General features: G+C 45.2%; 1 protein-coding gene across 5 annotated transcripts in view; it reads right to left on the minus strand.

Annotated features, from left to right (window-relative positions):
* Positions 1–5,949: 5,949 nt before the first annotated feature.
* Positions 5,950–12,827, minus strand: part of ANO1 (anoctamin 1) — a 169,164-nt gene continuing 162,286 nt past the window's right edge. For all 5 annotated transcript variants that reach the window (XM_040409086.1, XM_040409085.1, XM_040409088.1 and 2 more), the window contains 4 exons: positions 10,787–10,839; positions 8,165–8,349; positions 7,966–8,071; positions 5,950–6,654 (listed from right to left, as the gene is read on the minus strand). In XM_040409086.1, coding sequence (XP_040265020.1) covers positions 6,391–6,654; positions 7,966–8,071; positions 8,165–8,349; positions 10,787–10,839 — 608 coding nt within the window. In that variant the 3' untranslated portion in view covers positions 5,950–6,390. The remainder of the gene's footprint in view (positions 6,655–7,965; positions 8,072–8,164; positions 8,350–10,786; positions 10,840–12,827) is intronic.

A 12,827-nucleotide genomic window follows, 5' to 3' on the forward strand; every position in this document is an offset into this window, starting at 1 on the left:
AAAGAATATAAATAGTACAATTTATCTAGGGGGGCGGTAGTCACTCGATCCAAGTCCTTCTAATGAGTCATTATTTCAGGTTACCAATTAATTCCACACTGAAGGAAAGGTCAGGGTGTAGTTCTGTTCCTGACACAGGAAATACCTTTTCATCCTGCTTCATGTCACCGGTCGCTCCAAGATGCTGTGTATACAGGACAAGGAGGGGAAAAAAAAAAAGTTGCATCTTGTGGTCCTCAAAATAGCCACCTATGCTGCGAAAGCGGGAGACACCCATCCAATAAAACGGATCTGCGTGCCTGCAGTCTAAGGTCAGCTTCTTGGTAATTCATGACTTTCACCCGTTACATAAAAGTTTAATTATCGCCACGCAGACCGTAGTTGGCATCAGGGCCTAGAACATCTGGCCGGGTTTCAGCTGTTGAGTCACTGAACCACAGTGTAACGGAGAGGATCTGGGCGCATGGCTGTGCTGCAATGCTGGCGCTGAGTGACGATCCTGGCATCATGTATTCGAATCAGGTCATACATTACAGTGGAGTGAGAAAAAGGAGCAGATTTGGGGATTTTTTTATTTTTTTTTCCTCCATTAACATTTATTACAGGGTCTTTTGCGGCGTGCATGAGTAACACCCCAGAGTGGTGTTACCACTACTGCACCCTGCTACGGTCTTTATTGGGCTAACAAAATGTCATCTTTTTTTTATTGTTGTCCAGGTCCTATACACTGTGCATTCCTAATCTGTTTGCAACTGTTATGTTCAGGTAATGTTCCTGGTTCACCAGCAGGTGGTAGCAAACACGGCAGAGCTGTACTTAGATGGAATGGAGCTTTCCATTCCATTCTAACCCCCCTCTGGAGGGGAATGGACTAGTCCTACTTCCTGCAGGAAGGGTGGGGACCAGTTAAAGCCAGGAGATTAGTTCCTTGGCTGAAGATAAATCAGGCTACAGAGTGAAGTGCAGCATACAGAAGAAGCTGAGTCATCCAGCCAGCCTGTCAGTACAGCAGAGTGAGAGAAATATATAGCAGAGTTGAGTTTGCCTGCCAGTTTAATGCTAAAGCCTGCTGGAACCAAGACAAAACCTGAAGCCGTTTGGAGAAACGTTTATTCAAGTAAAGATGCCATTGAACTTCATCTCAAGGTCTGGACTCAAGTCATTTCTACAAATTCCTCAATTATTCCCCCTATTCATTGCTTGGGAGCCAAAGCCTGGGGTCTAGTGGTATCCAGGTAGGAGCACCGTGACGCACATAAAAAGACATTTAGGCTGCATTTCCTACCAAACCTGGGTCGCGATATAGAGGGCACTGGGGGGGGGGGGCCCATGCGGTGGCATATGTAGTGCAACATTCGCTATGGTGCTAGGGCGGACTGGGAACTTAAAGTAGCCCCATGTTGTAGGCGAGTCCAAATTGACAGAAGGTGTAGGGACAACAGTAGACAGGGACAACAGAAGTAGGCAGTGCCAGCAATACCATAGTGCAGCACAAAATACCGCCCCAACAGAACCAACCACCACAGGGCAGCACAAAATTCTGCTGCAGCATTCAACTGGATCACTGTCCTGAGGATTTGAATTAAGGGGAGCACCTGCGGCTGAAGGCCATGTGCAAAAGTACCTGATGCTCCTAGAATTAATGAATTAATGCTGAGAGCATCCAAAATTATACCTCTAGTTATACACAATTTGCAAATGAGCAGTTAAGTGCACAGAGGGCAGGTCAAAGCCACTCTATGCACCCTTGCGCCTCCCGGGCCTTGGTCGACAGGGCCAGGCAAGATGTCTATATAGGAACTTAGCCCTGTCAATCAGGGAGGAGAGGGCGGGGCTGGCAGAGGAAGGAGGAGGAGAAAGGGTGCACACAGTGGCTTGGACCCGCCCTCGGTGCACTTAACTGCTCGTTTGCCTATGGATTACATTTTCTCTAATACGAAGCAACAGATCTGAAAGGTGTCATTACATTCAGCTCTAGGGGTATACATTTGGGGTGGGGGTGCAATAGGACTGTGTATTGTTTGGTAAGATCTGATCAGATACTAGTGCCCTGTCCTCACGCCTGGGATCAGGGCTCTTCTCTCCAGAGGCGATTTGTGTTGGACGGAACCATCACCTTCTGACGGGGCTGCCCTTATGTAACACACAATGGGGGTCATTTACTAAAGGCCGGTCTTAGTATAAACCTCGCTGGCGGAAGATCAGGCCAATTCGTGAAAAGGATCCTGTTCTACGCTTTTTCTGTTTCCTGTCATGGTGGAGCTGTAACAATCGAGACATTAATGTGAAGGTCCGCTCTGCCAAGAATGTGTTTGCATCGCTGGATCCTGTACTGTAAACTGTTGTAGAACCAGTCATCCTTGGCAGGCGGTAATATCATCATGTCATGAGGTGTAGAAACTCGTCAGCCGGGTGCAAAAAGCTAGGCCAGGTCCAAAGAAGACAACATTGCGTTCTGTCCCCGGCGCTGACATAAGGCAGACCAAGACTCCGCAACCTTCACACTCCAGCTGTGGGTTCAACTACAACTCCCAGCATGCACACTCGCCTAGCTGTTCTCAGAACTCCCGCAGGAGTAAGTGAAGCATGCTGGAAGTTGTAGTTGCACAATAGCTGGAGGCTATTCACCATTTTAGAGGTTACTAGAGTTTACCACACAGCTTAAGGCATCATGCACACAACCGTTATTTGGGTCCGCATCCGAGACGCGTTTCTTGTGGCTCGGACATGGACCCATTTACTTCAATGGGGCCCACAAAAGATGCGGACAGCACTCCGTGTGCTCTGTTCTGTCCTATTCTTGTCAGTTTTGCGGACAAGAATAGGCACTTTTATTATGGGCGTCCAGTTCCGTTCCGCAAATTGCAGAATGCACACGGCCCGCCATCCGCGTTTCGCGGATCTGCAATTTGCGGACAGTAAAACACTGCGTGGTCGTGTGCATGAGGCCTAATAGTTTACTAGACGGTATTGATGATATCTCCGGTATGTCGGGGGTGCATGTACCATAGAGGCAACCCATGAGACGGGGCCCATCCCAGTTTGACTGTGCCCACTTATTAAAAAAAAAAATATGTCTGCTTTCTTTTATAAGCCCTACCTCACCAGTCTGTGGTTTGCATCTGGTATCGCAGCTCAGTTCTATTGAAGTGATTGGAACAGAGTTGCAATACCGGACCCAACCTATGGACAGGTGCGGCGCTGCTTTGGAAGGGATTACCCACGTTATACTAACCCTGACCAACCTTTTTTTTTGGGTGTTGGGAATATGCTCTCCCTATGGGGCTTACAATGTTAGCAAAGATGGGTGTGGAACTTTAAAGAGGACCCCTCCCCTGACATGTCCGTTTTAGTAACTACTTGCATTGCCCATGTAATAACAATTCTGGAGCCTCTATTCTTATTGCTGTTCCTCTATTATTTCTACTAAAAGTTTATGACTGCATGGCCAGCAGCTTGCAGTAAAGGTACAGACAATTGGTAACACCCAACAGTACCTTTACTGCAGACTGCTGGCAATTTGTAAACTTGTAACAGAAATAATAGAGGAATTGCAGAACTTAGTCATAAGAATAGAGGCTCCAGAATGGTTAGTACATGGGAAATACAAGTAGTTAAAGGGGTTCTCTCACTTCCGTAAGTGACATTTATCATGTAGAGAAAGTTAATATAAGGAAATTGCTATTGTATTGTGATTGTCCATATTGCTTCCTTTGCTGGCTGGATTCATTTTTCCATCATATTATACACTGCTCATTTCCATGGTTACAGACCACCCTGCAATCCATCAGTGGTGGTCGTGCTTGCACACTATAGGAGCTCCCACGGTCTCAGCCACCAGACAGGCTGGCGCTTTTTCCTATAGTGTGCTAGCACGACCACCACTGATGGATTGCAGGGTGGTCGTGACCATGGAAATGAGCAGTGTATAATGTGATGGAAAAATTCGTCTAGCCAGCAAAGGAGGCAATATGGACAATCACAATACATTAGTAAGTGCTTTGTATTAGTTTTCTCCACATGATAAATGTCACTTACTGAAGTTAGACAACCCCTTTAATAACGCAGACATGTCAGGAGAGGGGACAGGTCCTCTTTAACCCAAGGACCCAACAGCAATTGCTTGGTCTCGGTCTATAGTTCCCACAGCACAAGGTCTCCCTATAGAACCCATCGCCTCTTTTGCCTTCCCTACAGGGTCCATTTCTCCAGAAAGAAGAAGAGCCGCAGACGTATTCTAGTAGAATTGTATATTTACTTTATTATGAATAGGATCGAATAGATTTATATAGATTTACAACCTTTCTTTAAAAAAAACACGCACACTCAACACTTAAGGAACTTGACTAATGACAAGGTGCCACCTTGCTTTATACAGAAGGTCAGTAATCATTTACATTCATGCTTATGCGATGCCATCCTTCTCCCACAGCAGTCATCGGTGTACATGGCCGGTGGTTACACAATTATACAGGAATGTCGTGGTTTATAGGACACTGGACGGTGTGAGCACCAAGAGTTAAGTCCCAAGGATAAGGACCACGAAGCGCGTCCCAAAACCTTAGAGTGGTAGGATTGTTCTTCTGGAGATCCACCATTGCATTGTGGTATGGAGTCTTCTGGACATCAACTGTACTGCTACTGGTTTACATTCATTATACAACCGGAGGTCTTGCCCAGTCAATACATACCTCCAACTACAAAAACATGGCTGCTTTCTTCTACAAACAGTACCACACCGGTCTATGGGTTGTGTCTGGTATGGCAGCTCAGCTCCTACTGATGTGAACAGGACCAATCAGCAATACCACGCACAACCTATGGCCAGGAGACAACCATGCTTCTGTGGTCCAGGCTTGAGACATTCTTCAGATGTAATGGAGATCCAATGGAAAGTCTGGATGAATAGTAAATTAATGCGATTTTTATTTTTTTATATACTATTGAGAGGTCGTTTATTCTGCATAACATTACCACTTTTCATACCACCCCCACCCGATCTAATGTCGAATATAAGGAGATCCAACTATGGGAAGACAAAGACTGGGGAGAACAATACAAGGATGAAGGGCACCGTCTGCTGCCAGGGACCCAAAAAATCCCTCGAGACCTTGCTATATCTACTCTATGCTTCTAACTAGGTGGCCGAAATGTATGGTACAGCCCTGTATAGCCAGCTATACAGCTGCTCTTCATTAAAGATCCTCAAAACCCTTGTATGAAACTCCAGGGAGGAGACCATCACAACTGTAGGTTTTTTATACTGTTTTTTGGGACCTTGAAGTTCTGGACAATACAGTATATGTGATGTGTACTCCTAATCTGCAGGTGGTGGGGCAGCCATTGAGTGGATGGAACCAAATTTTGGCCATCCTCCAGTGATGTACAAGAGGTTTCGTGGCCTGGTATGGTAGATCATGATAGATAATTGGGCTCACTATGTATGCGATGACTCTAAGGGAAAACTTTCGGTGAGCCTAACTGGTGACCTTCAAGACATCTGGAACACATGCATTACCACCTCAGGGATGGACTGAGAACCGCTTACAAAACCAATAGGAAAAAGAATCATTACAAAATGTCGTGTTACCCATATTTCCTAGAAATAAACCTCAGAAGCTACCAGGAAGCACTAATCACAATCCATAGCACATCATAGGTTAAACCAGGGACGATCGTCGTCGTAAATGGTAGTTGACAAACAGGAATAGATCAGTTTGACAATAAACTTTGAATCAATAAATAGATTATAAAAGTTTCACATAAAGAAAAAGGGGCGTCTTTACATTGCATAGGTAGTGTCTAAAAAAATATCATCTCTGCGATAGGTGCCAGTCCAGAACATTAAGGAAATGCTTCTCCATAGAATTGGGTGCCACAAAACGAGCATCTCACCAAGGACAATGTCAAATTTGGCTATAAAAAGGAGAACCCCGAGAGTCTTATCTATTTTTTTTTTTTTTAGGAGACTCCGCCAGATTCACAGATTACTCAGGAGGAATGTCAGCAACGAGCTGTCCGTCAGAGATCCGTGAAGTCCCATCCAAGTCCAACTTAAAATAAAAGTCTGCAAGTCTCTGCAAAGAAAGCTGAAAATGTTCTGCAAGTGACCCAGCCAGAAGGCACAATATACCCAAGACAGAGGAAATACATTCTACTGCTACTGTACAACATGCAGATGCCAGTGGCGACACTGAAGTCATCAAGCCGGTCAGGAAATCCCCTGCTGCACTGCTCGTCCCCAAGGAGCGCGGTCCTCTGGCCACACGAGCCGGGAGCCAAGATGGGGTGCACAGACAAGAGCTGGTAAATGCTCAAGAGTCAAACCTTGGATGACCTTTCTGTAAGTGGAATGAATGCCCAAACAACGTGTCCCCCAGGCGGTTTATTCTACACGTCCACACGCTGAGAGTACGCCGAGGTTGTGCTCCCCGTGTTGCAGCGGGAGCGACTGGGGCTTTGGTTGTTGCAGTTTTCAACTTTTTTCTTATCATGGTGTTCCTTCCAGGTTTCCAGCATTTGCAATTTTCCCTGCTCTTCCTTCAAGAACACCTCAACCATTAAGACTTTCTCCCTGTGGATCTGTTCACTGATGTCTTTGGGAATGTCTGGGATTATCCAGTCGACAAAGTCGCTCATGAACATGACCAGATTCTGCAACCGAAGAAGAGCGAAGTGAGATGAGATATTGTCACACAGTGTCCAAAAAAATCATTTAAAAGGGGGTTGTCCCATCAGTTAAAAAAAACTTTTTTTTACTCTTATCTGCTTATATGGAGGACCTGCTTGCACAGTGAACCAGCGCATCATTGCTAAAAGTTTGTCTTTCAAGAAGTCAAATGTTGTGATTTAAAGGGTTTCTGTCACCTGAAAAATGGGTATTAAGCTGGCTGACACTAGCGATGTGCTAATGTCATCTGAACATAACTATATTAGTGCCATCTCACTGCCTGAAGCCTTTATTGAGAAAAAAGAACTTTTATAATATGCAACTTAGCCTCTAGGAGCAGGGTAGGGGGGGCGTTGCACCTGCTCCTAGAGGCTCTGTTTGCCCACCTCTTTTCACGCCTTTCTTCTCTTGATTGACAGGGCCAGGACCAGGGCAGCGCTGCTCTCCTCCCGCCGGCCCTGTCTGCAGTGTAAATCTCGCACTGTTCAGTATTCGGCGCAGGCGCAGTGAGGAAGCCAGCAGCCACTGAGCGTCCTTCCCCCACTGCGCCTGCGCCGAATACTGAACGGCGCGAGATTTACACTGCAGACCGGGCCGGCGGAAGGAGAGCAGCGCTGCCCTGGTCCTGGCCCTGTCAATCAAGAGAAGAAAGGCGTGAAAAGAGGTGGGCAAACGGAGCCTCTAGGAGCAGGTGCAACGCCCCCCCTCCCCTGCTCCTAGAGGCTAATTTGCATATTATAAAAGTTTGTTTTTTCTCAATAAAGGCACTAATATAGTTATGTTCAGCTGACATTAGCCAGGTTAATACCCATTTTACAGGTGACAGAAAGCCTTTAATGTTAAAATCACTTATTTCCTGATGTACTGTGCATCCCAAATGGTTGTGTATAGACAACCAACAGTCAACACTGGCAGTCTTAGCCAAGTTATGTGCATGTACCAAATCTCACAAGAACAGCTCGTCTTCTCCCTGGCTGTGGGGCGGTTGGACAGCGTCACAGTCAGGGAGAAGGAGATGTCCACTGACGAGAGCTCAGGACTCCTCCCCTCTGTACCGTTTGCATTAATTAGCATATTGGGTGCAAGGCGGTGCAATTGAGGGGACTATTTGGACAAAAAAAATAATATAAAAAATATATAGCATTGCACCTGCAGCAGACAGACTACTTACTAAAGTACTAGTTTAAAAAAAAATCCTATGAAATGTCCTTCATAAGCCTTTGTCCACAAATAACACATTTTTGCTGGAATCATACCAGGAAAACAATGAATCTGCTGCTATGTCTCAAACCTACCTGAAAAACAATGACAAAGGCCAATCTTGCAGCCAGAACGGCCCAGAATTCCTTTGTGATATCGTATTTATTCTCAGACCATGGAACTTCCCTGTAATCTTTGTACCTGGAGAAGAAAAGATCGCCGTTCAGTAAGATGCATCTGGTGCACAGGGAGGGCAGAGGAGGCAGAACATAGCAAGGGTCACAGCATGGCTACCTGCAGATCTCCACCGGGTATCCTATGTCCTGGTCAATGTTTGGCGCGGTACCAGGTTTAAAGTCACTGACATTAAAGTAGGCAAGTGTGTTGTTGAGAAAGCCATGCATGGTGCCGTCTGGACTGTACATGTACAGGTACACGAGGCGTGGAATGAAGTCAGAGGTGAATGAGATCACAAAGGCCTGAGTGGTAATGACAAATGAGATGCATTAATCAAATGGCAAAATTAACGCTTTACACACATTTGGATCATGAAAATGTCAAAAATGTTTCAGTAGGAAAACTGGATCCCAATGCAAAAACTGTAATAAGCTTGGGGCAAAGATCTTTGGGTCCTCCCAGGCTTATGGTTATGCCACTGGGTAGGTTTACACTAACATATGGATGGAAATAATTCAGTACCAGTCATGCACTTTTGGTACAGAAATCCTGTATGAATGGATTCCAATGGACAGTGTGTAATGCCTCATTTCCCCATGTGGTGGCGCTGCAGGTAAATTAAAACACTTGCACACAAGTAGATTGCAACTGATCTCTGAAGGTCCCAGCAACATGAAACTCTATGATCATCAGCATGTGGGTGGGAGATCCAAAGTGGACAAGCCCTTTAAGATTTAGATGGAAGCAATAGAAAGTGAACGCCATGGAACCAACCAGTAACCAGGTGACTTAGATTCATGCGGTTTTAGGTAAAAAGGAAATGGATAAACTTGCGAAACCCCAGAGGAAATCTCATCCCATAAATTCCCCACTGTAGAGGCTGTCGGGCTGCCCAAACCATGACCACAGTAGATGCCGACAAGCTCCCTGGTTACAAATAGCTATGTTTGATTCGGAAATGCCCTAGAAAACATTGGGGAGATTTATCATAGGATGTATGACCGTTTTCTGCTGTACAAAAATTGTGTAAGTATTTGGGCATTTTGTGGTTTTCTGCATCTCTCATCATTTAAAAAAAAAAAAAAAGGCAGGGTTTAGCAGGAGAAGCGCAGTGTCTCCAAAGTCCTGACGAGTTTAGTATAACTTGTTGTAAGCTACATTGCAAATCAGACCCCCGGCGATCAGATATTGATGGCCTAACCTGAGGATAGGCCATCAATATAAAAATCCTGGAAAGACCTGCCAATTCATCTTCTCACAGTGACCCTTGTTCAACAGCCCTTTAACCATAGGCCCAGCCACAGGTCCTGGGACACCAGACCTTTGGCGACTGTACCAGCCTTCTGAGAGTTAGCCAAGAGCTTTCCTCAGCACAAAAGACTTCTTCTCCCAAGGTAGCACACTGGAGTGACTTCTCTGGAGTGCACTGCCCGTATTGTTTTGCACTTGAGTTACTCCAGTAAAGAAGCACACTAGTTTACTGAAGACCCTGACTCTCTAGACTTATTTCCTATTGGAGTGCCTTACCATCCCCTCCAGAGATCAGCAACTCCTGGTGCCACCTCAACGGTGTCCGGGGACCCAGTGTAGTGCCGGGGCCACCTGAAACCCGGTCACTGCATATATCAGGGGGTAGCAGCACAGATGGCGTCTTTGGCTATGAAAATGTATCTGTGGTATGGGAACACCTGAAAGCGATATTGGGATATTTATGAATGTCTAGAGAAAGAGGAGACTCCAAGAGGAGATGCTTCATGTAGAAACCATGGGACTCCTATTTCTGATTAGTAACTGGATGCCCCAATATGGACAGATTGCACTAGTTTGTTGTTTAGAACATGCTGAAAACCTGACTACCTCCGTGAGATACTGTGTGTTTCAATACCCCAGCATGTGTGTGTGTGTGCAGTCAGTGAATGAAAACCTGCATGTCCTTAGGAGAAAGGCATCATGTCCAGAGCAAGGTCTTTTGGGAAGATGGAATGTAATTCTGCTCCAGCACCTCCATAATACCGCCAAAGAGTGAACATTTAACAATCCAGCAGTAGTGATCATACATACATATATCTATATGTATCCTGAATACCACCACAGGTGGTGCTATGATGAAACGTTAGGTGTGGACAGCATGGTGCCCCTTTTGGCCATGGCATAATTTAGCCCTGGGCATAAAATTGTGAACTAGGTTTCAAGTTGACACTGGAATCATGGCTACCCCGGGGAGGGGCACTTCAGATTATCTTTGCAATTTAGAGGAGTTATCCTGTTCAAGATCTTGATAACCTGTCCTCACTCTAGGTCAGGCATGCTCAACCTACGGCTCTCCAGCTGTTGCAAAACTACAACTCCCAGCATGCCCAAACAGCCTATAGCCATCAGCCTACAGCAGGGCATTGTGGGAGTTGTAGTTTTACAACAGCTGGAGGGCCGCAGGTTGAGCATGCCTGCTCTAGGTCATCAGATTTGAGGGTGTATGGCAACCAACACCTTCACCAATTAGCTGTCCTCTGCAGCTGCAAGCACCAGAAACAACAAAGTAGACCAAGCCACAAGCAGACAGCTCTGTCCACTAGGTACTGGACGTGTCGGGGTACTGCAGCTCAGATCCCATTCAAGTAAATCCTAAGAATAGGTCCTCAATATCACGAAAATCGGAAAACCGCTTTAATGTAAGTGGTACATTGCATTGCTGGTGCACCAACTTTGACAAATATTTTCACTTGACGTGACATCACTTACGTTTATTATAACTGCAAGCTTCCCAATGCCTCGCAGAATATTATACCAAATGCCTGAAAAGAAACAGTGCAGCAGTTACCAATCTCAGCTACATCAACTACATTTTTCCTTTTTATTGAACAATAATATTTCCATACAAAATAAAAACATTAACTTATTCCTAAGACCTACATTTACATAGCTCTGTTTTTCTCGTATAGAGCTCCAAATCCCAAATGATACAATTCTGGCTTCCAGCTTCCACCACTAGGGGGAGCTCAAGTGTTTATTGCATACGGTTTGACTATTGAATTTAAATGTAGCAAACACCTAAAGCTCCCTCTAGTGGTGGCTGCAGACGGCACGATTTTCATCATTTTTATCATGTTTAAGCAGATTCTAAACCACATAGTATACATTTCAGCAGCACAGACTTTTAAACCAATATTGATGGAAAGAAAAACACTTTGCAAGCTTGTATCATGCTCAGAGTAGCAAAAGTGCTGTTAGATTTAGTAATATTTGCATGATCACATCAATACAGGTTACATTTTGGTTAGGTAGTTCAAAGGGTCTTCCTTTCACCTAGTGGTAGACCTCTGTCTGATGCTGGAATGGAGAAGAAAACCTACAGTAGGCCCTTGTATCGAGTCAAGACATATTGCCAGACCTTATGTGGCAAAGTCTGGAGAAAGAGGAGTTAATAGAAGGTCTCTATAACACCACTGACGAAAGCTAGGTTTGATCAAACACAGCAGATCCTGGAGAACCAAAGATGAACTTGCAGAACGAGATCCTGCCTGATAACGTTACACTTTATTAATAATAGCCACGGGTACAAGTTATGTAAAAAGCTGCGTGTAGTTTACTCCATGTCAGAGGCACGGCCGACGGACAGGAACGTTCTCCTGCATATCTTGCTTTACACTTTCCAGCTGGATTCAAGTGAAGATTTTGTTGCAAAAATGGAAAATCTGATTCCAGTCATCTGAATGGGGGGTTGGTAAAGAGTCGAAGGGGGGTAATACATTCCTCCAACTTTAGGAAGAGCAAAAAAAAAGGGGGACGGGTACAAGTGATGCTGCAATAACAACAGTAGCTACAGCATCTCCATAAAATAGCCACCCCTCGCATTGTCATCAACATGCTTGTGCCATCTCCAGGATGGGCACCAGTCTCAACTCAACGGCACCGGTCCTGCAGGACACAGATAAAACCGAGATCTGCCGGCTAATCATTGTCCTGCTCGCTGCTTGGCGCCTTGTCTGGTTATCATGTTTCTCCAGCCAGTCGGGTCTTTTTGACTTTTTATGACATTTCTGCAAATTGGTTAAAAAAAAACAAAAAAAACAAAACAAAACACTACATAATACTTTCTAGTGGCACACTATAGACCCATGTCTCCTCCTGGCACCACGTTATGGTTGTCAGACATATAGGCCACTATGTTGCACTAGTACAGTGCCTGCCAATAACAAAACTGGTGCACCTATTTTGAGATCTTTAGTTCTCTTTTGTTAAAATAGATATTTTTTTTTTGCCAATTTGTTATTTTTAAAATTTTCGTAACTTGAATTTTCCCATTGCAAAATCTTTACCAGGGTCCCCAGCTACCATGTGCCATTTATAATATTAGTGTCTGGCAAAGGAGTCTTTGCGCCCTCTTGTGCACCGGGGTTCAGGTGCAACTGCAACATCTGCCCCCCCGAATAGCTATGACCCTGTTTCTGGAAGAAGCACCCCAAATATTATCACTGATTGGTGCCAGTTTTCGATGAGCATGGGTGTAAAAACTTCCTGCACTGCAAAACTGACAGCTGGGGTGTGACTGGTGGTTACTGACACACATGGGTGGACTGGGAACGTAAAGTGGCCCTGGAAAAAATAAATAAAAAAATTAAATAAATCGTCCCCCTGTTGTAGGCGGGCCCAAACTGACAGAAGGCAGGGACAACAGAGGTAGGTGGGGCCTGCAAAACTAGTGCTGCAGAAAATTCCGCCCCAGGAGAAAGAAGTAGCCCAGTGCAGCCAGGGGTGCACCTCCAATGAGGCGATCACCTCG

The sequence above is a fragment of the Bufo bufo genome, chromosome 10 (genome assembly GCF_905171765.1).
Source record: "Bufo bufo chromosome 10, aBufBuf1.1, whole genome shotgun sequence".
Classification (NCBI taxonomy): Eukaryota; Metazoa; Chordata; class Amphibia; order Anura; family Bufonidae; genus Bufo; species Bufo bufo.